The sequence below is a fragment of the Mycena indigotica genome (genome assembly GCF_014461135.1).
Source record: "Mycena indigotica strain 171206Taipei chromosome Unknown Mind.scaff0003, whole genome shotgun sequence".
Lineage (NCBI taxonomy): Eukaryota > Fungi > Basidiomycota > Agaricomycetes > Agaricales > Mycenaceae > Mycena > Mycena indigotica.
Window position 1 is genome coordinate 654,497 of NW_023503002.1, and position 20,940 is coordinate 675,436.

Genomic DNA, 20,940 nt, shown 5'->3' on the forward strand with positions numbered 1-20,940 from the left:
GAGTCGGAGTCGGAATCGACGTCTCGGGGGTGGTGTTGTTTGGGGTCCGCCAGCAGTATTAGCGGCGGCAGCGGCAGCGGAAGCCTGGGTGGTGAGAAGAGTAAGGGCCTCAGTTAGGCGGTCGATTTTCGCCTCGAGTGCATCCAGCCGAGTGTCAGCGTCAGGAGTAGCTCCGGAAGGCATGACAGGTGCGGGGACGACAGGAGTGACAGAGGAGGAGGGGACAAGTGGTAGGGGCGGTGACGAGGGCGGAACGGACTCGTATTCCGAGCCTGAGTCAGCGCCGAACCTAGCAATCTTGTCCGGTTGATCCCGTAGAGAGTTTCTTCTGCTGTAAGGGCAACCCCGGAGGCCTGAGATCAAGGTCCTAGCAGGGGAGGATCCAAAGAGTGAATAGAAGTAAGCAAATACAAGTGAGGCTGACCTAGCAGGGGAGGATCCAAAGAGAAGAAACTTTAAGGGTCCGCCTGCTAGGTAGCGGAACTATATACTGCGCTCTTGACGCGCCAAGGTTGATCGTTGCTCCGTGCAGTATGCCTGCGCCATGTCGCAGGCCAGGTCCCAGGGGGATCGCCAGGCGGGGGCGGCGATGCGCCTGACGGAGGCGGTGATGCGATCACCGGAGTCGGAACCGGAGTCGGACCGGAATCGGGATCGTCTCCGAGGGGCCGAAAGGGAGGTTCCCCTGACAGTTTCAGTCACTATAGTCTTCTCATGTCCTATAGTGTCTATAGCAGTGTATTACTTGAAACTACGTCCTATATAAGCCACTTATATTGTCAATATACCTCAGTATGCTGATATTTTATAAGAAATACCCATGGATAACCTGTGCAGGTACCGGTATCCATGAGTACAGGTACCCGTTTCCCACAGATGCTGCAAATGCAGGTATTGGTCTTGAAGCCTAAATTACCCACAGGTAGAGTACAGGTATTTATCCGTGACACTCATAAGAAGCCTTATCTTATAATAATAAGAATTCAACCCTTATCTACAACCCTTTCTTTTCTATAGAAAGATGTATAAAAATGGGTATATTGAATTCATGTTTCAATGACAAAACATCTGGTATTTGCCCTATCCAGTATCAGGCTCAGGTCATGCTGGGTAGTTAGGGCATCTGAGCCAACAGTCTGAGTAATATGATAAACTGGCTTTCAGACTAGGGAAAAGATGTTTGACGTAGTTACCTATAGATTAGGGGTAGTGGTTTTTATAGTAGCAATAGTATTAGGTAGGAGTATGGGTGAGCTCCCAGTACCGCAGTTTGTTTTATAGTAATGGTTGCCTTCAGACAGAGCCTACAACACTGCTGGGAGAAAGAATCATTTCTTGGTGCACCAGCACAGTACTATAGTACCTTACTCACTTCAAAATATCGGTTAGCAGCCTGACAGGTGGATCCGCAGAGCGTCTTCTTCTCAAGTCCCTACCAGGTCAGTCTTGTGGGTGTTCAGTGATGATTCCCAGATGACTACAGGCTGTTCACAAGCCCCAGGCATGAGGACGTTGATACATGACCGAATAGAAGCTTCGGGCAAGGTCGGCAGGTACATACATGCCGGATCCACCTGTGCCACCACACACCTCCAACACCATGTCGCGGTCCTCGGCGGGCCGTGGACCTCCTGGCGGTGCCATTCTCAACGGTTTCATGGTGTAGTTGGTTATCACGCATGCTTCACACAGCTTGAGTCTGCAATACGGCTCCGCGGCGGCGAGCGCATGAGGTCCTGAGTTCGAGCCTCAGTGGAACCATTTTGCGGTCATTTGCGTTGCATTTTTGCCTTCCCTTCACCTGATTATTACGCTCTCCGCTGATCCGGGCGTCCGTGATTTGCGCTCAGGCCTAGTAGGATTCCATTTACTAAGATACTCCCTGCTGATTGCAGGTGGATAATGGGACATACTTATATAATATACTTGTAACGCAAGTTACACCACGATTTGGCGGACAGTTCGTGTCGTGTTTGCCGATTAGATATCCACTGCGGTAGCTATCACAGCCCACGCCCACATCTCCACGCCCTGCACGCTCCCCAGGACGCGTGGTCGGCCGCCTGCCAGTGGCGCACCCCGCGGTCCTGAGTTCGCGCCTCAGTAGAACCATCACTTACCTCTATCAGGGCCATAGGCCTGCGGCCCGGCGCGCGGACACCGCTCTCCCTGCGCGGTCCTGGGTTCGATCTTCGGTGGAGCCATCGCTTGCCTTTGCTGCTTGCCACAGCCTTTTTACGCCAGCCTCGGCCCTCGGCCCCCGGGCGCTTGTGTCCCTCGCTTCCGCGGGCCATGTATCCGATGCGGACCCGGTCCGGCCGGCGGGCGTGTCCGAGCCTGCGACTGGCCAGAGATAAGACATACACAGTATTCGTAAGTTCCATCAATACACTGGGATGCCTGCATCTCCGCGCCCTGCACGCTTTCCCCCACGACCAGGGCGGCCCGTGAGGTCCGCAGCCTGCCATTGACCGCGACACAGCTCTGCGCTGCGGGGTCCTGAGTTCGCGCCTCTCAGTGGAACCATCGCTTTCCTCCTTTGCGGCGGTGCGTATATTTTTTTACGTCAGCTTCGGACACTTGTGTCCCGCGCTTCCGCAGGTCGGGTTGGACGGGCCAGAGACTGGAGCTAGCAAGGATATATATTCATAACGCAAGTTCCATCGAAATCCATACCCTACATCTCCGCGACCTGCACGCGCTCGACCAGGTTCACATCCGGGTTCCACTCGCCCGTGGGCGTCGGCAGCACCTCGACCGTCGCGCGGAGCGTGCCGCCGGCGCGGGCCGCAAACGTGAGACGGAGCACGCGGAGGAGCTCCCCGGGCGTGGGGACGTCCTCGGCGCGCTCCCACGCCGAGGGCCCGCGGTACCGGATGGCGAGCTCGCGCAGCGCGGCGAAGGGGCGCAGGCTGCGCAGCGCGTCCTGCATGCAGGTCAGCCAATATTGATATGGGGAGCAGGAGACGCACCGCGCCGAACCGCCCGTTGAGCATCATCCGCTCCACGCGCGGGAAGTGCGCGTGGAGCGCCGCGAACAGCTGGCGCGCCTCGTCGGCGTTGGTGCCCGGGAACACGTTGTTGAGGGCACGCAGGCCGGGGCAGGCGGCGGCGATCTCGGCCGCGGACGGGCGCAGGATCAGCGAGAGGCCGTCGCCGAGCGTGAGCGCGCGCAGCCCGGGCACGGCGCGCAGCACGCGCAGGACGTGCCCGTGCGCCGGCATCGTCAGGTGCCGGATATTGGGGAACGACTTCCCCTCCAGCGCGGTGGCGAGCAGCTTCGCGGCGTCCGGCGGGAGGGCGATGATGACGACGGACTGGAGACGGGGCAGCGCATCGAGCACGCGCACGAACGCGACGAGCCCGTGCCAGTTGTCCTCCGTGCACTCGTCCAGTGTGACCGCCAGGGTCCTGCAATCGCTTCAGCCACAGGAAGCCCGAGATAGAGAATGACCGACTGCACGAACGGATGCAGATACGCCGCCCTTCTTAGCCTCGCCATCCGGCGCTCGAGCATCTTCTCCCTCGTCCTCGGCTTACGGCGCAGGTTCCGCGCCGTGAAGTACGCGCGCGCCGTGCGCCACTGCAGCGGGAGCAGCTCCGCGCGCAGCCGCCGACAGCTCTGCGCCAGCGCCCGCAGCGCGTCCACGCGGGCGTACTCCCCCGGCCGCACGTCGCCCAGGATCGTCGCCTCGAACGTCGAGTGCAGGTCCGGCAGGTACCCCGCGATCTCGTGCAGCAGCTCCGCCGGCAGGTCCAGCAGCGACATCGGTGGTGGTGGTTCGCAACCAAGTTGTGTGAGGCGTTCACACGCAGTGGTCACGGTCGTGATGGGTTGTAATTGCTCCGTCCGCGAGATCCCGAGTTCGAGCCTCGGGAAAGCCAATGATGTATCGATCGTTGTGTTTTCAGTTATAAGCATGGCCTCAGGCTGCCCTGTACACAAAAGCTCCGCAGCAAGTATTCAAAGCAGCACTGGCAAAAGAGTATCTGTTGCCCTATTACACAATTTGGTGGTGACATGCCCCGCACCAAATCCAATGGCCTCATTTGTATTTGCTTACTATCATTTACTTGTTTTTCAATTCTTAGATGGATGGTCCAATATCCTCTGAACCAGTATTGCAAACAGGTCGACCAGATTTATCCGGAAATCATAATTATATAGTACAATTTGCAAGTGGGCCCAGTCCTTTGTTACCCATCCTTTCATGCAGCTTGTCCATATGCATCTGAGATAGTGAAGGTAGACAACGGTCACACATCCTCTCACACTGGCATATTCTTCCGCCTCTCTGTCTCTACCACCCATTTCCACTCTATTGTCCCTTGAACTCAATTTGTACTTTGGCCAGCTTAGATCTGTTTTAAGTAAAAGGCAAACAGCATGGCTCTGCCCCCAAACTCCAAATGCAAGGCCCGAACAGTGGAATATCCACATATTGCAGATGTTATATATTGTAGTATTTTAATCAATTTGTCAGGGGGTTAGCGGCGTCACACCCCTGACAAATTGAATGTTTTTCTCAGCCGCGTTGCAGCTGTGTGATTGATGAAAGTTTTTGTCAGGACAAGCTGGCCACCCCGGCCCAAATGCCATCACCCAGGCCAATTCGTCAACTCTGTCGGATGAATTGATTAAAATAGTACCGTATATGAAAAAAAAAAATTCAATGAATAACCAGCTCTAACCAAGCAGTCCTTATTGCAGCAGCTTTTCTGGCATGTCCAGTAGCCTGATAGGCTGCACTATCCACGAAATCCTGAGTTCGAGCCTCAGTCAAGCCAATAATTCCCAGATTGTCGATTTTTTTTAGCTTCAAGCATAGCATATAGCCTAGGAAGCCCTATTTACCTACAGTATTGAGTACTTATCTAGAGCAGCGCTAGAGAACCGATATCTGCTGTTGCATTTTGGTGGTAACTAGGTGCACAGCACCACAAGTCAGCTTCTTTTTAGGGCTTGGTTTATATATACATTGAACACGTGTCTTCAAGATGTTTATAGACAACTGGGCTGGAAACTCCAGTTTAGTCACGCTAGATCAAAAGGTAAGCAGCTGGCAAACCAAATTCCTTTCATATCAATCTTGCTGGAATATACTGTTTGCAGCCTGATTGTATTTATTATTGTATAGGTCCATCATACCATATAGTCCCTCATCAAGTAGGATGCGATAAAATACTATAGTATAGTGTATACCAAGCCTAAAGCCCATCTGCACCTGGCCAATTCCAGACATCAGCACCAAAATATTTGTGCATCATATCACTACCCCAATTTACCCCCCTGGATCGACCAGGGATCCATTCCACATTAAATGCCAGGCAATCATGCTGTGACCCAGGTGTTGACGGGCTTGCAATTGGCCACCTCCTCCCTATCAGCAAGTGCTCCACCCTGCACCCACAGTGACACACCAGCCTACCTTTAGCTGATATCAATCATCATGATATCAATCATCATGATATCAATCATCATGATTGAGATAATCATGATTTTCAGGTTATACCAGTAGAAAGAATAATTTGTTTAAATCAGCATTGATAACTTAGCATATATGACTGAAACCTGGTACAGTATATAATCTTCCAAATTTGCTGACTGTCACAGGATAAAAAAGGCTATCATTCATTTGTTTTTCAATTTATTTAAACAGTCTAATATCTTCTGAACCCGCATCAGAAAAAGCCTCCTACAGAAATTTGATGGGATTTTGGGAAATTTCCAGAAATCAACAGGAATTTTAACTGATTTCTTTAATTTCCAGAATTTCTGTGATTCCTTTAGTCCCCCAGAAATTTCAGAAAATCCAAGTAAATTTTCCATAAATTTCCAGGTAAATTCCAGCAATTTAGTGCTGTTTCGAACATTGCTTACTTGCTTTCAATCATATTAGATACAAACATTAGATTGAAAACAAAACTACAATACAACATGTCTACAATATCATCCTACAGCATCACTGACCACAGCATGTGCAGCCCCAACCTGCCCACACTTCAATGCCCTGTCATCCGCTGTCAGCACAAACACGAGACAGCAGTGTGAATCTACACGCTATCAAGACCTATTGCTCTTATAGCCACGCTGGCACCGGCCTCGGGATATTCACTGGCAATGTGCCCAGTAGTCGGGATGTGGTGTTCTGGGGACATTTACGGGACTGCAACGCAGGTAAGTAAAAAGCAAACAAAAAAAGACACAGACAAAACAAGGGAACAGCCCGCACTAGGCCAGCGCTAGCACAGAGCACCTCACACAAGCACCAGCAAGGAGAAGGGCAAGGGGAAGAGGGAAAGAGGGGAAAGAAGGACCACATATAATGTGTTGATGTTGGCCACACTTGTTACAGGCCTTGAGCTTCGCCTCACCTCGATCATGCAGTGCATAACACATGGCCCTCGAGGCCACCGATTGTTGTTTGCATTATCGTCTCCACACATTCGTAGCGGTGTATTGCAAACAGATTGCCTTGCCCAGGTTCAGCTGGAAATCATGATGATGTTGTATGATTTGCCACTAGGACCTATCCTATGTTACCCATCCTTTCATGCAGCTTTCCCATATAAGATATTGAAGGTAGATAATGACTATAGATCCTTATGTGTATTTCTCCTTTCTGTCTTATTGCCCTCTCTGGGGCCCCTGAAGGGGTCTGGGTCTGGCTGGGTTCAGATATTATAAGGATAATGCAATTCAAAGACTGGGGTACAAGGCAAAATCTACTCTACGCATATACACTACTACTATATGTTTATCATACCTAATATGAGAGGCAATAATGTCATACTTTAGCCATATCTTTACATGCTGTCTGCCTCATGTCCAACTCCATGCTTTCAATTGACATCAGCATTGACATCTGATGATCTAATCACCATCTCATCGTCCATCTTATCTTCTCCTTGTCTTATCTTATGAACCAGCACCAGAATAAAAGGTTTGAAATGTGCGGAAAAAAGGTTTCTTGAACCCAGGGTTTGACACTCCCGGAGTCCAGACTGACCTGACTTGGTTCCTAACAGTAAAGGTAAATAGGATGGCTCTAACCCCAAACTCCAAATGCAAGGCCCAAATAGTGGACTATCCAAATATTGGACATGTTACATATATGAGAAAATTCAATAAATAACCAGCTGTAGACAAGCAATCCTTATTGCAGCAGCTCTGCCAGCATGTCTAGCAACATCATGGTTTGCAACTAAGTTGTGTCAGTCTATCACATGCCCGCCCAGACTGTCAAATGTGTCATTGTCACTGTGGCATAGTAGAGATGCTGAGTTCAATCCTCAGGTATTGTCATGGATAAGACCCGGCCCGTCCGCTCCGGCGCTGGTGTCGGGCCACCGCAGGCCTGAAACACGCAGCATGTGATGATAGGAAACAGGTGCCCCAGTAGGAGGAATGCACACGTGGGAAGCACATGACCGAGAACGAGTCGTCTGTAAGGGCAACCCCGGAGGCCTGAGATCAAGGTCCTAGCAGGGGAGGATCCAAAGCGTGAACATTGGTAAGCGAATACAAATGAAGCTGACCTAGCAGGGGAGGATCCAAAGAGAAGAAACTCTAAGGGTCCGCCTGCTAGGTAGCTGACTATATACTGCTTGTCCGTAGCTGCCGCTGTTGGGCACAGAAGGCTTGGGCGGCGTCGCAGGCGAGGTCCCAGGGCGACCGTCGGGGGGCGTTGACGGATCGGTGATTGTGCGGGCGAGATGGAGGGCCGGACCGGAGACGGAACCGGAGTCGGACCGGAATCGGAGGCGTCTCCGAGGGGCCGAAGGGGAGGTCCCCTGACATCACCCCCCTTTGAATGCGGCGTCCCGGCGCATAGACCGGAACGGAATCGAGTCGAAGGTCGCGGAGGCGATGTGTTGTGGCTTGCCAGGGTACTTACGATAGAACTCCGCAATTTTCTCCGGGGCGAAGACGCGGTCGAAGCGGACCCATTGGTCGTGCGATGCGTCGTAGCCTTTCCATCTGACGAAGTAGTTCAGCCGCTTATACCTCACCCTTGCGTCCAGGATTTCCTCTACTTCCCACTCCGGGACTCCGTCCTCGAGGTCCGGAGGGGGCTGGTCGTAGCCGGGGCGTCCGTCGAAGGGGTCGTCCTGAGCGAGCTCGAGCTTGACGACGGGGAAGACCGGGTGGAGCTTCGAGTAGCGCGGAGGGAGGTCGAGCTTGTAGGCACCTTTGCTGATCTCCGCGACTATCTTGAACGGTCCAAGGCGGCGATGGGAGAACTTTTCCGAGGGGCGAGTCGTCCTGATGTCAGAGGCATCCAGCCAAACACGGTCGCCAACCTTAAACTCCGGAGACGGAGTCCGTCTCCGGTCGTAGTAGCGCTTGTACTCCTCTTTGGCCTTAGTGAGCGCGGCCTTGGCTTCAGCAACACCAGTGGCGATCCGGTCGCGGAACTCGTTCACTGACTCCATGGCGGAACGGACTCCGGGTTCGAAGCCCATGCGCGGGAGCCGTCCCGTGTCCGTCATGAAGGGGACCTGCTGCGTGGAGGAGTGAACGTGGTTGTTGTAGGCGAACTCCGCGGCCGGAATCAGCTCATCCCAGTCGTCCTGCTGGTAGTTGGTGAAGATCCGCAAGTACTGCTCCAGCTCCTGGTTGACGCGCTCTGTCTGACCGTCTGTCTGCGGGTGGTACGCGGTGGACGTGGCGGGCTTGATGCCGATTAGACGCCAAAGTTCTCAGGTGAAGTCCGCGATGAACTGCGAGCCGCGGTCGGAGACGTACTTCTCCGGAGTCCCATGGTGCCGCCAGACATTCCGGTAGTAGAGGCGGGCTGCCCCTACTGCATCGACCGTCGTATGACACTCTGAGAAGTGGGCGCGCTTTCCGAGGGTGTCAACGACGACCATGATCGCGTCGTACCCATGGGCTTCGGGAAGCTCTACGATGAAGTCGACGGAGACGGTATGCCAGCGTTCCGGAGGCGTTTCCGTGGGGTGCAGTTCTCCGTGGGGCAGTCTCCGGAGTGCCTTGGTGCGACAGCACAAGTCACAGGTCGCAACATACCGGCCGATATGGCGAGACATCTGAGGCCACCAGTAGTTCCGGGAGACCAACTCCAGGGTCTTGAAACGACCTGCGTGTCCGGCGACTCGGGTGTCATGGCAGAGCTCGATGATGCGTCTCCGGAGGTCCTTGTCTTTTTGGTACGACGATCTTTCCTCGGAAATGGAGAAGACCGCCGGAGACGGCCCACTCGTCAGAACGTGAGGAGCGGGGGCCTCGAGCTTGACCTTGAACCTTAAGAAGTTGCCGGGCCGCTAGTGCGACGGGCTCCTCCAGGTCAGGCTCACCGGAGAGGGCATCACGGATGTCACGGAGGAGTTCAGAGCCGGGACCGGAAACGGAAACGCCCTCGAGTGCGCGGACGTGGAAGAGTTCAGGCCGCAGAAGGACGACGTCGGAGTTGTCGGAATCGACTCCGTGGTCGGGTCTCCGGGAGAGGGCGTCAGGCCGACCCATATCGCGGCCAGGCTTGTGGTACAGCGTGAAGTCGAACCGGGAGAGGTACAGAGACCACCGGGCCTGTCTCCGGTTGAGGTGTTGCGTCTTCCTGAAGTACTCCAAATTCTTATGGTCAGTCCAAATCTCGACAGGGTGCGCGGCGCCCTCGAGGAAGTGTCTATACTCCTCGAGTGCGTGGATGATCGTGAGCATCTCCTTGTCGTGGATTTCGTAGTTGCGCTGGACATCATTTAAGCTTTTTGGAATAGAATGCTACAGGGTGCCACTTCCCGTCCGGGGCGGATTGTGAAAGAACCGCCCCGTCGCATAATCAGAGCTGTCCGCCTCGAGTCGGAAAGGCCGTGTGTCGTCCGGAATCGCCAGGACCGGTTCGAGGTGACCGCGTCCTTGATCGCTTGGAACGCGGAGGCCTCCGCGTCGCCCCAAGTCCATTGCTGGTCCTTCTTGGTGAGCACGAAAAGAGGGCGCGCAAGGGTCGAGAAGTCCCGAATGAACCTGCGGTAGAAGTTAGCGAACCCGAGGAACTGCTGAATGTCCTTCTTGTTTTCCGGAGTCGGCCAAGCGGAGACGCCTGCGACCTTGACGGGGTCCATTTCGACGTGGTTGTGGGAGATGATGACTCCGAGGTACTCGATTGACGATTTTTCAAAGTCGCACTTCTCCGCTCGGAGGTACAACTTGTGCTCTCGGAGTCGCCGCAAGACCTCCTGAACAATCTGCCGGTGTTTCCGGAGGTCGGAATGGGCGATCAAGATGTCGTCAAGGTAGATCATGACGTCTCCGGAGAGGATGAGGTCCTGAAAAATGTCATTCATCATCGTTTGGAACGTCGCGGGAGGGTTTGTCAGGCCGAAATACATCACCAAGGGCTCGAATAGGCCTCGGTTAGTCCGGAAAGCCGCTTTCCACTCGTCACCTTCCTTGATCCGGACGTTGTTGAAGCCCCAACGGACGTCGAGTTTGGTGAAGTAACGAGCACCTTTGAGCCGGTTGATGAGGTCGTTGATCAGCGGAAGGGGGTACCGGTTTTTGACAGTCATCGCGTTGAGAGCACGGTAGTCCTGGACGAAGCGGAGTCCGCCGTCCTTCTTCTTGACGAAGAAGACCGGAGACGCCATCGGAGACTTGGAGGGGCGAATCCGGCCCGTCGAAAGCCCTTCCTCGATGAACGCGTCGAGCTCGCGTTGCTCGAGGGGCGAGATGGGGTACACCTTGCAGTTGGTGGGCTTAGCGTCGGGGACGAGTTCAATGGCGTGGTCCCAGGCTCTCCGCTCCGGTAGCGTGTCGAAGGACTCCTTGTTGAAGACGTCCTGGAACTCCTTAGCCCAGTCCGGGATCTCGGAGGGCGGAGGGGCGGAGTTCCTGGCGAAGGCTTCGGCCAGGCGTTGCGAGACAGTACTGCCAGCGCGTATCTCCTCCGAGGGGCGGAACGAGGTGTAGAAGATGCGGTCACCATCTTCAAGCTGACCATCGTCATAGTCGTCGTCGGAGTCCAGCGTCAGATCAGGCAGGCCGGAGTCGTCACCGGAGACGGAATCGTCTCCGTCATCAGACCCAGAAAGGTCCATGGCGCAGACCGAGGGGAACGGGCCGGAGCGGAGACGCTTCTGAAGCGACCGGAGTCGCCGCAACTCGGTCCGTTCGACCCGCTCTTCCTCACGGCAGGTCGAGCAATTGCGGGGGCACCGTGTCATCTTGACCTCCTTGGTTTCCCAATTGATCTCTGGGTTATGTTTCCGCAACCAGGAATACCCCAGGATGAGGTCTTGCTTGCCAAGATGGGTGACGGCCAGCTGAACTCGTTCGGCATGGCCCTTGTAGCGCAGGACCAAGTCCGCGATCTGTTTGATGGAGCCAGCGTCATTGGGGGTGCCATCGACATTGAAAACCGGAATCGGCTGATCGAGGGTGCGGACCGGAATGCCATTCCGAGCAACATAGTTCGTGTCAATGAAGTCGGAGGTGGCACCACAGTCGACAAGCCCAGAGAGTGAGAGATTCAGGCGCTGGTGGTGGACTCGAGCTCTAACGGGAGGTGGAGGGAGTTCGCCCCAGGGGCAGCGGCAACAGTGTACTGCTTGGGCAGTTTCTTTTCCCAGGCAGTGAGGCGGCGGAGGACGATGACCGGGAGTCGGGCGGAGTCGGAGACGGAGTCGAGGGGGGGGCAGGAGAGGGTGTGTCTTTCGTTTCGGGCTCATTGTAGGGCAAGGAACTGCATTCATCATACAAAGAGGCAAAACGATTTATAGACGCGAACGAGGGCACACCAGTCACTCGTCGCGGGGACAAAATCCTCTCCAGCCATCGACTCCGCTGCCGTCTCCGGCAGGGCAGCTGTGTCCGTGTAGCGGGCGATCAACTCCGCTAACATTTCGTCACCGAGTTGTTGGATCACCTCGTCGAGGATGTCCATTGAGCGGACATCGGGGGGGAGGGGGCAATCCTGGGCGAGATGGTTTGGGTCGCCGCACCTGAAGCAGGCGCGACGAGGGGCACCCCGAGCCCTGGTGCGATCCAACTCCATAGGGACGGGAGCTGGAGGCGCCGGAGCGGGGGCGCGGGCCGCGGGTGGCACGACCGGAGCCACCGGGCGGAAAGGGGCCGGAGCCGGGATGCGGTTGACCGGAAACGGAGTCCGAATCAAACCGCCAGGCGTCTTGGGGGGCGGCTGACTTGATCAGCTTGGCCCGGACCAGGGCCTCGTATTGACGGAAGGCCCGGGTGCGCCAGCTAAGGTAATCCCGGAGGTCCGGGGGTCGTTCGAGGACGTGATTCCGTTATTGATCAGGGGGTCAAGTCCGTGGCGGAACTTGGTCACCTTGACCAGCACGTCTTCGAATCCGGCGAGGTCCATCAGGTCCTCGAAGTCGTCGGTGTACTGGTAGACATCCTTTGTACCCATGTGATAGGCGGAAGTCTCCAGCTTGGAGAGAGCGTGATCTTGCTCATTCTCCTCGACGAACCGGAGTCGAAACTCGGAAACGAACGAGCCCCAGGACGGAAACGGAAACGGGGCTTTGCTTCCGTGGCGCTCCGCCCATTGCTGAGCGGGTCCTTCTGCCATAAACGACATGGCATAGCGGACAGCCTTTTTCCTCGCTCGCCTCTCCGTTGACCACGAAGGCCTCAGGGGCAAGGCGGGCGTAGGTGCGGACCGCGAGGAACGCGGCGGCCGCGTTTCCGGTCGCCGTTGAAGGTGAAGGGGGGTTTGGTCGCAAGACCAATTTTGAGGCGAGGTTGATGTCGCCAAAAAGGGCTTCGAGTCGCCCTGGACCGGAGTCGGAGTCGGAATCGACGTCTCCGGCGATGGTGTTTGGGGTCCGCCAGCATTATTAGCGGCGGCAGCGGCAGCGGAAGCCTGGTTGGTGAGTAAAGCAAGGGCCTCAGTTAGGCTATCGATTTTCGCCTCGAGTGAGTCCAGCCGGGCGTCTGCGGTAGGAGTGACTCCGGACGGCATGACGGGTGCGGGGACCACAGGAGTAGAGGAGGAGGGGACAAGTGGCAGGGGCGGTGACGAGGGCGGAACGGACTCGTACTCCGAGCCTGAGTCAGCGCTGAACCTGGCAATCTTGTCCGGTTGATCCCGTAGAGAGTTTCTTCTGCTGTAAGGGCAACCCCGGAGGCCTGAGATCAAGGTCCTAGCAGGGGAGGATCCAAAGCGTGAACATTGGTAAGCGAATACAAATGAAGCTGACCTAGCAGGGGAGGATCCAAAGAGAAGAAACTCTAAGGGTCCGCCTGCTAGGTAGCTGACTATATACTGCTTGTCCGTAGCTGCCGCTGTCGGGCACAGAAGGCTTGGGCGGCGTCGCAGGCGAGGTCCCAGGGCGACCGCCGGGGGGGCGTTGACGGATCGGTGATTGTGCGGGCGAGATGGAGGGCCGGACCGGAGACGGAACCGGAGTCGGACCGGAATCGGAGGCGTCTCCGAGGGGCCGAAAGGGAGGTTCCCCTGACATCGTCCTCGGTCATGTGCTTCCACGACACATTGAGCCATTGCCAAGCCCAACACAACACTAGGGGACTAGGAGTGCTAGGAGGTTAGGAGTAGTGCCTGGCCTGCAAGGGATGTACGATCGTCCCCTCTGTGGCCAGGAATGGGGGCAAGGAGGAGCAAGAGAGGCCAGGGTGTCCGATCACCCCTTTGTGGGCCTGCATATAAACGCGCGATAGCGTACCATGTACTCTATCACTTAGATTGTCTGAAGAACTACTTCTCTCTGTGCAAGGAGGAATCACCGACTCACCGGGCCCGATACAACCCGATTCGAACCTTCGACCACTGACAGCGACAAGGGACCAAGTTAATGGACCAAAGTTCTGTTTCAAAGACTAAGATCTTCAAGACCAACCCGTAGTTTTACTGATGAAGTTGTAAATATAGGAATCTTCAACTCAATCTAAATCAGTATCTATTAATGGGAACGAACATTCAAATGTGAACTTGGCTTGGGCAAGTGTCAGAAATCAGGTGCCTAATTCGAGAATGGTGGCATTCACACCGGATTTGGTAAAATATCCCTTGAAGTAGAAACTGTTCTAGATTCTGGTAGAATCTAGAACCAAATCAACATGTGGAGATTTGCCCAGAATATACTTTTTTGAAACTGAGATTGACTTTGGTCAAATATATACTAGTTTTAGCAAGTCTGAAGTGAAAACTATCTATGGTACAGAACTTTGAAATACCTTTCTGACTATATCTAAGTTTTGATGAACAGCCCAGAAACCAACAAGTAATTAGATTAAAAATCTGATAGTCAAAATATATTTTATAATAAAGTCTATGGTTTTGTATACAATAAACCTTCTGTTGAATACCAGTTTGTAGGCCTATTGAACACCTTCCTGCTTATATATGACATGTTAGGAATGGATAATACCTCATTGAGATATGATCCTACCACTGTTTTGAAAACTCAGGGTTAGGTCAGTAATTTGCATTTTCTGACTCAACCTTTGACTTTGAAGCATAAGTCTAAACTGAATAGTAACATGTATTAAGGGTCCCTACAATCTGGTAACATTTATTAGAAAGTTGATGTAACATCATTACAAAGTTGTTATCCCATTCACACTAATTATGTATTTAAATATGTAGCTGAAGACTAAACTTGCAGGGTCTACTTGAGGGTTGACCCCCAAGTCACTGATATACATACAATATCTTATACAATTTCTCCAATGTATATGCTGACAGTTTTAATCACAATTTCTGGCATGAATAAATTTGAGATTTCAACAATGATTTCATTGTAAGGTAGGGGTCGTGGGAACCCTGCACATTTAGTCAGCTGATGGCATCAGCGGTGATGCGCCAGCAATAGGCGCAGGGGTAGGATATATAGTGATCCATAAAGTGTACAGAAATGAAGCTTAGTATAGTCTGAACAAATGTTAGGTCCAATCATTCAATAATATTAAACTTTTATATTCTGCCAGACCCAAAATGATGGCACTGTGACACATGTGACACCGCTCAAAAGCGTGACAATCACTATCACGTGCCACATAAAGTCAACAAGGTTAACATATTTTAACACATTGTGGTGACATCTACTATGTAAATCAGCATTAAATTGAATGAAGTCCTGCTCTAGGGTTAAATTACAGCCAAATTCTATCCATTTAGAGCCGTCACACTTGTCAACACTTGTGACAACCTCTATGAGGACCACCAAACAACAGCACAGAAGGCAGGAGGGTGTTGTTTATGATGGAATAGTATCTGCCTATTGCATATCTACCTACTACATCCCCTAAGGGCAACCCTGGAGACTCCGACGAAAGCCTAGCAGGGGAGGATCCAAAGCGTGAATAAAAGCTACGGGAAATACACGGAGGGACCGACCTAGCAGGGGAGGATCCAAAGAGAAGAAACTCTAAGGGTCCGCCTGCTAGGGCGCCAACTATATACTGGTCGTCCGTAACTGCCGACGTAGAGCGCAGAAGGCCTGAGCGGCGTCGCAGGCTCTGTCCCAAGGTGATCGTTGGGAGGGTCTTGACGGATCGGTGATTGTGCGGGCGAAGGAGGCCGTGGACGATGGTCGGGGTGGGTCGGAGTGTCCGAGGGGGCGCCGGTCGGATGCGCCTCGGATGCGCTCGGAGGGTCCGAAGGAGGCCGAAGCGGGGGTTCCCCTGACATCACCCCCCCCCTTTGAATGCGGCGTCCCGACGCATAGTTCGAAAGGGCAAGGAGTTGAAGGTCGCTGAGGCGATGTGCCGTGGTTTACCCGGGTACCTCCGATAGAAGTCCGCAATCTTGTCTGGCGCAAAGACACGGTCGAACCAAACCCATGAGTCGTGTGAGGCGTCGTAGCCTTTCCACCTGACGAAATAGTTAAGACGCTTATACCTTATCCTGGCATCCAAGATTTCCTCGACTTCCCATTCGGGGACTCTGTCCTCTAGTTCGGGGGGGGGCGGTTTGTCGTAGCCGGGTCGTCCATCGAAGGGGTCGTCCTGAGCGGGCTCGAGCTTAACAACGGGGAAGACGGCGTGGAGCTTGGAGTAACGCGGGGGGAGGTCGAGCTTGTAGGCACCCTTGCTAACCTCTGCAAGCACCTTGAACGGTCCGAGGCGCTTGTGGGAGAACTTCTCGGAGGGCCGAGTCGTTCTAATGTCAGAAGCGTCCAACCAAACCCTATACCAACTTGAATATTCGGAGCGTCCGAACGTTTCCGATCGTAGTACCGTTTATACTCGTCTTTGGCTTTAACGAGCGCGGCCTTTGCCTCGGAGACGCCGTTAGCTATCCGATCGCAAAACTCGTTCACCGACTCCAACTCTGAGCGGGCGCCTGGCTTGAAACCCATTCGGGGGAGCCGACCAGTGTCCGTCATAAAGGGTACCTGTTGAGTGGAGGAGTGAACGTGGTTGTTATAGGCGAACTCAGCAGCAGGGATAAGCTCGTCCCAGTCGTCTTGTTGGTAGTTGGTGAAGATCCGGATGTACTGCTCGAGCTCTTGGTTAACACGTTCGGTTTGTCCGTCGGTTTGCGGGTGGTAAGCCGTAGAGGTAGCCGGTTTGACGCCAATTAACCGCCAGAGTTCGCGCGTGAAGTCAGCGATGAACTGCGAACCATGGTCCGAAATGTACTTCTCGGGGGTTCCGTGGTGCCTCCAGACATTCCGATAGTACAACCGGGCGGGTCCGACCGCGTCTATTGTCGTATGGCACTCGGTGAAGTGGGCGCGTTTACCAAGAGCGTCGACGACTACCATGACCGCGTCGTACCCATGAGCTTCGGGGAGCTCGACGATGAAGTCCACCGTGACGGTGTGCCAGCGTTCGGGGGGGACTTCGGTCGGGTGTAGCTCTCCGTGCGGGAGCCTTCGGAGGGCCTTCACCCTATATAGCCCATTCTTTGCAAAAGATGTGGGCTGAGCTGCAAGGCTCTAATGCAAAAGATGTGAAACAGGGTTTAATTATTGAATTTCTCAATGGAATTGAAAGATATGACTAAGCTAAAAATTGATATAGTCATATAAATCACCTTTTCTTCAGGCCGAATACTCGTATGGTAATACTTTGGACTTATATGGCAGAAATAAGGAAATAAATTCAGAGATTAAGTAAGACTGATGTGGCATCACCTGGTCATTAGATCTAGTGAAGGCAATCAAAAATCGTTCCACATTAAGTAATATTATCTGAATGCACTGATCCCATCAATCAAAACCCGCCAGAGGGCCTATAAGTAATTATTTTATTGTTTATAAGTTTTTCTTTGGGCACTTGCCCTTATCTTTTGCATTACAGCCTTGCAGCTCAGCCCTCATCTTTTGCAAAGATACAGCTATATGAGCTGGGGCCTTCGTGCGGCAGCACAAGTCGCAGGTCGCGACGTAGCGTCCGATATGGCGGGACATCTGTGGCCACCAGTAGTTGCGCAAAGCCAGCTCTAGGGTTTTGAACTGACCGGCGTGTCCGGCGACCCGCGTGTCGTGGCAGAGCTCGATGATGCGCCTCCTTAGGTCCTTGTCTTTGGGGACTATGACCTTGCCGCAGAAGTACAAGAGATCGCCCGAGACGGCCCACTCGTCCGAACGTGATGAGCGGGGGCCCCGAACTTGACCTCGGACCTTCAAGAGTTGCCGGGCCGCAAGCGCGACGGGCTCCTCTAGGTCAGGCTCACCGGATAGCGCTTCCTTGATGTCGCGGACAAGTTCGGACCCCGGCCCAGAGACAGTGACGGCCTCGAGCGCGCGAACGTGGAAAAGCTCGGGGCGCAAGAGGGTGACGTCCGAGTTGTCTTCGGAGACGCCGTGGTCAGGCCGACGGGAGAGAGCATCTGGGCGGCCCATCTGGCGACCTGGGACGTGGTGCAGCGTGAAGTCAAACCTAGAAAGGTACAACGACCATCGGGCTTGCCGACGGTTAAGGTGCTGCGCCTTTCGGAAATACTCCAAATTCTTATGGTCAGTCCAAATCTCGACCGGATGCGCGGCGCCCTCGAGGAAATGCCGATACTCCTCGAGTGCGCGGATGATCGCGAGCATCTCCTTGTCGTGAATCTCGTAGTTGCGCTGGACATCATTTAAGCTTTTGGAATAGAACGCTACAGGGTGCCACTTCCCATCCGGGGCAGATTGTTGTGAAAGAACCGCCCCCGTCGCATAATCTGAGCTGTCTGCTTCAAGTCGGAAAGGCCGAGAGTCGTCCGGGATCGCTAAGACGGGCTCTGAGACGACCGCGTCTTTGATGGCTTGAAAGGCGGCGGCTTCGGCATCTCCCCAGGTCCATTTCTGGTCTTTCTTGGTGAGCGCAAAGAGAGGCTGCGCGAGGGCCGAGAAATCCCGAATGAACCTGTGGTAGAAATTAGCAAACCCCAGAAACTGCTGGACGTCCTTCTTGTTTTCGGGCGGGGGCCATGCGGAGACCCCGGCGACCTTAACGGGATCCATTTCGACGTGGTTGTGAGAGATGATAACCCCCAGGTACTCGATCGACAATTTCTCGAAGTCGCACTTCTCCTTGCGAAGGTACAGCTTGTGCATTCGGAGTCTCCGAAGGACTTCGCGGACGATCTCGCGGTGCTTACGGAGGTCCGAATGTGCGATAAGGATATCGTCGAGGTAGATCATAACGTCTCCTGAAAGAATGAGATCCTGGAAAATGTCATTCATCATCGTCTGGAAGGTCGCGGGGGAGTTTGTCAGGCCAAAATACATCACCAAAGGTTCGAACAACCCTCGGTTAGTCCGAAAGGCCGCCTTCCACTCGTCTCCTTCTTTAATCCGGACGTTATTGAAGCCCCAACGAACATCGAGTTTGGTGAAATAACGGGCACCCTTGAGCCTGTTGATAAGGTCATTAATCAACGGGAGGGGGTACCGGTTCTTAATCGTCATAGCGTTGAGGGCGCGGTAGTCCTGGACAAACCGAAGTCCTCCGTCCTTTTTCTTAACGAAGAAGACGGGGAAGCCATCGGAGATTTCGAAGGGCGGATACGGCCGGTAGCAAGTCCCTCCTCGATGAACTCGTCAAGTTTGCGCTGTTCAAGGGGGGAGATGGGATACACCTTGCAATTAGCGGGCTTTGCGTCGGGAACGAGTTCGATAGCGTGGTCCCAAGCCCTGCGCTCTGGTAACGTGTCGAAGGACTCCTTGTCAAAGACGTCTTGGAACTCCTTGGCCCAGTCCGGAATTTCCGAAGGTGGGGGGGCCGAGTTACGGGCGAAGGCCTCTGCAAGGCGTTGGGACACGGTGCTCCCAGCGCGAATCTCCTTGATTGGGCGAAAGGAGGTGTAGAAGATGCGGTCGCCGTCTTCAAGATGCTCGTCGTCGTCGAGGTCTGGCGGGGGACTCGGAGGGTCCGAAGTAGCTCCGAGTTCGTCGTCAGCATCGTCTGGACCGGCAATATCGATAGTGCAAACGGTGGGGAAGGCGCCCGAGAGCAAACGCGATTTGAGGAGTCGGAGGCGCCGAACCTCAGCACGCTCGGTCCGTTCCTCGTCGCGGCAAGTGGAGCAGCTTTGGGGGCATCGACTCATTTTCACCTCTTTCGTTTCCCAGTTGATCTCGGGGTTGTGTTTCTTGAGCCAGGAGTATCCGAGTATCAAATCCTGTTTCCCAAGGTGGGTTACAGCCAGCTGAACGCGTTCGGAGTGTCCGTTGTACCGTAGAACGAGGTCCGCGATTTGGCGAATAGACCCAGCATCATTGGGAGTACCGTCGACATTGTAGACCGGTATGGGTACTGAGAGGTTTCGGACTGGCACGTTGTTTCGGTTGACATATTCTGTGTCAATAAAGTCCGAAGTGGCTCCGCAGTCGACCAGACCCGAGAGGGAGAGCTTGAGCGCGTTCGCAGTGGACTCAAGTTCGAGAGGAAGGTGGAGCGAGTTAACCCCAGGAGCGGCAGAGATGGTATAGCTGCCAGGTAACTTTTTCTCCCAGGCAAGTCGGCGAATCCGAACGGGGGCTTCGGAGGGGGCAGGGGGTGCGTCTTTCGTTTCAGGCTCGTTGTAGGGCAAGGGAGTTGATTCATCATACAAACAAGTGAAACGATTTATGGACGCGAACGAGGGCACACCAGTCACTCGTCGCGGGGGACAAAATCCTCTGCCGGAGCCTCCGAATGCGCCTCCGCTAAGGCCGCGGTGTTGGACAGCCGCGCAAGCAGCTCTCCCAGCATCTTGTCGCCAAGTTGCTGGATTACCTCGTCAAGGATGTCCATATGGTGAACATCGGCGGGGAGCGGACAATCCTGAGCCAAGTGATTGGGGTGGCCACATCTGAAGCAGGCTCGACGAGGGGCGCCCCAAGCCCTAGTACGATCCAACTCTATAGGGACGGGAGCCGGAGGTACCGAGACGGGGGCGCCGGGCCGTGGGTGGCGCAGGTGCGGCCACCGGGCGGATGGGGAACGGAGTTGCCGAACGGGCGATGGGGAATGCGCCACGCGGAGCCCCCGAAGGCGTCCGCGGGGTGGTCCCTTTGATGAGCTTCGCCCGTACCAAGGCTTCATATTGGCGGAAAGCCCGAGTGCGCCAGCCCAGATAGTCACGGAGGTCCGGGGGGTCGTTCGAGGACGTGATGCCATTGTTGATCAGGGGGTCAAGTCCATGGCGGTACTTGGTCACCTTAACCAACGCGTCTTCGAATCCGGCGAGGTCCATTAGGTCCTCGAAGTCGTCGGTGTATCCGTAGACGTCCCGCGTTCCCATGTGATAACCCGCGCTTTCCAACTTGGCGAGCGCGAGGTCTTGCTCGTTCTCCTCAACGAACCGAAGGCGAAACTCGGAGAGGAATAGGTTCCACCGAGGGAAGGGGAACGGGGTTTTACTTCCATGACGCTCTGCCCACTGCTGGGCAGGTCCCTCCGCCATATAGGACATGGCATAGCGGACGGCCTTTTCTTCGCTCGGCTCTCCGTTGACCACGAAGGCCTCCGGGGCAAGCCGGGCGTAAGTCTTGACCGCGTATAGGAAGGCGCGGCCACGTTTG

The 20,940-nt window shown here is 54.5% G+C and overlaps 1 protein-coding gene across 1 annotated transcript; it reads right to left on the reverse strand.

Moving 5' to 3' along the window:
• Nucleotides 1-2,677: 2,677 nt before the first annotated feature.
• Nucleotides 2,678-3,922, reverse strand: MIND_00300800 (uncharacterized protein; the record flags this gene model as incomplete). The annotated part of the gene is made up of 3 exons (XM_037359870.1): nucleotides 2,678-2,926; nucleotides 2,973-3,411; nucleotides 3,459-3,922. The coding sequence occupies 3 exons, from the start codon at nucleotides 3,920-3,922 to the stop codon at nucleotides 2,678-2,680; spliced, it is 1,152 nt and encodes a 383-aa protein (XP_037222755.1).
• Nucleotides 3,923-20,940: the final 17,018 nt, after the last annotated feature.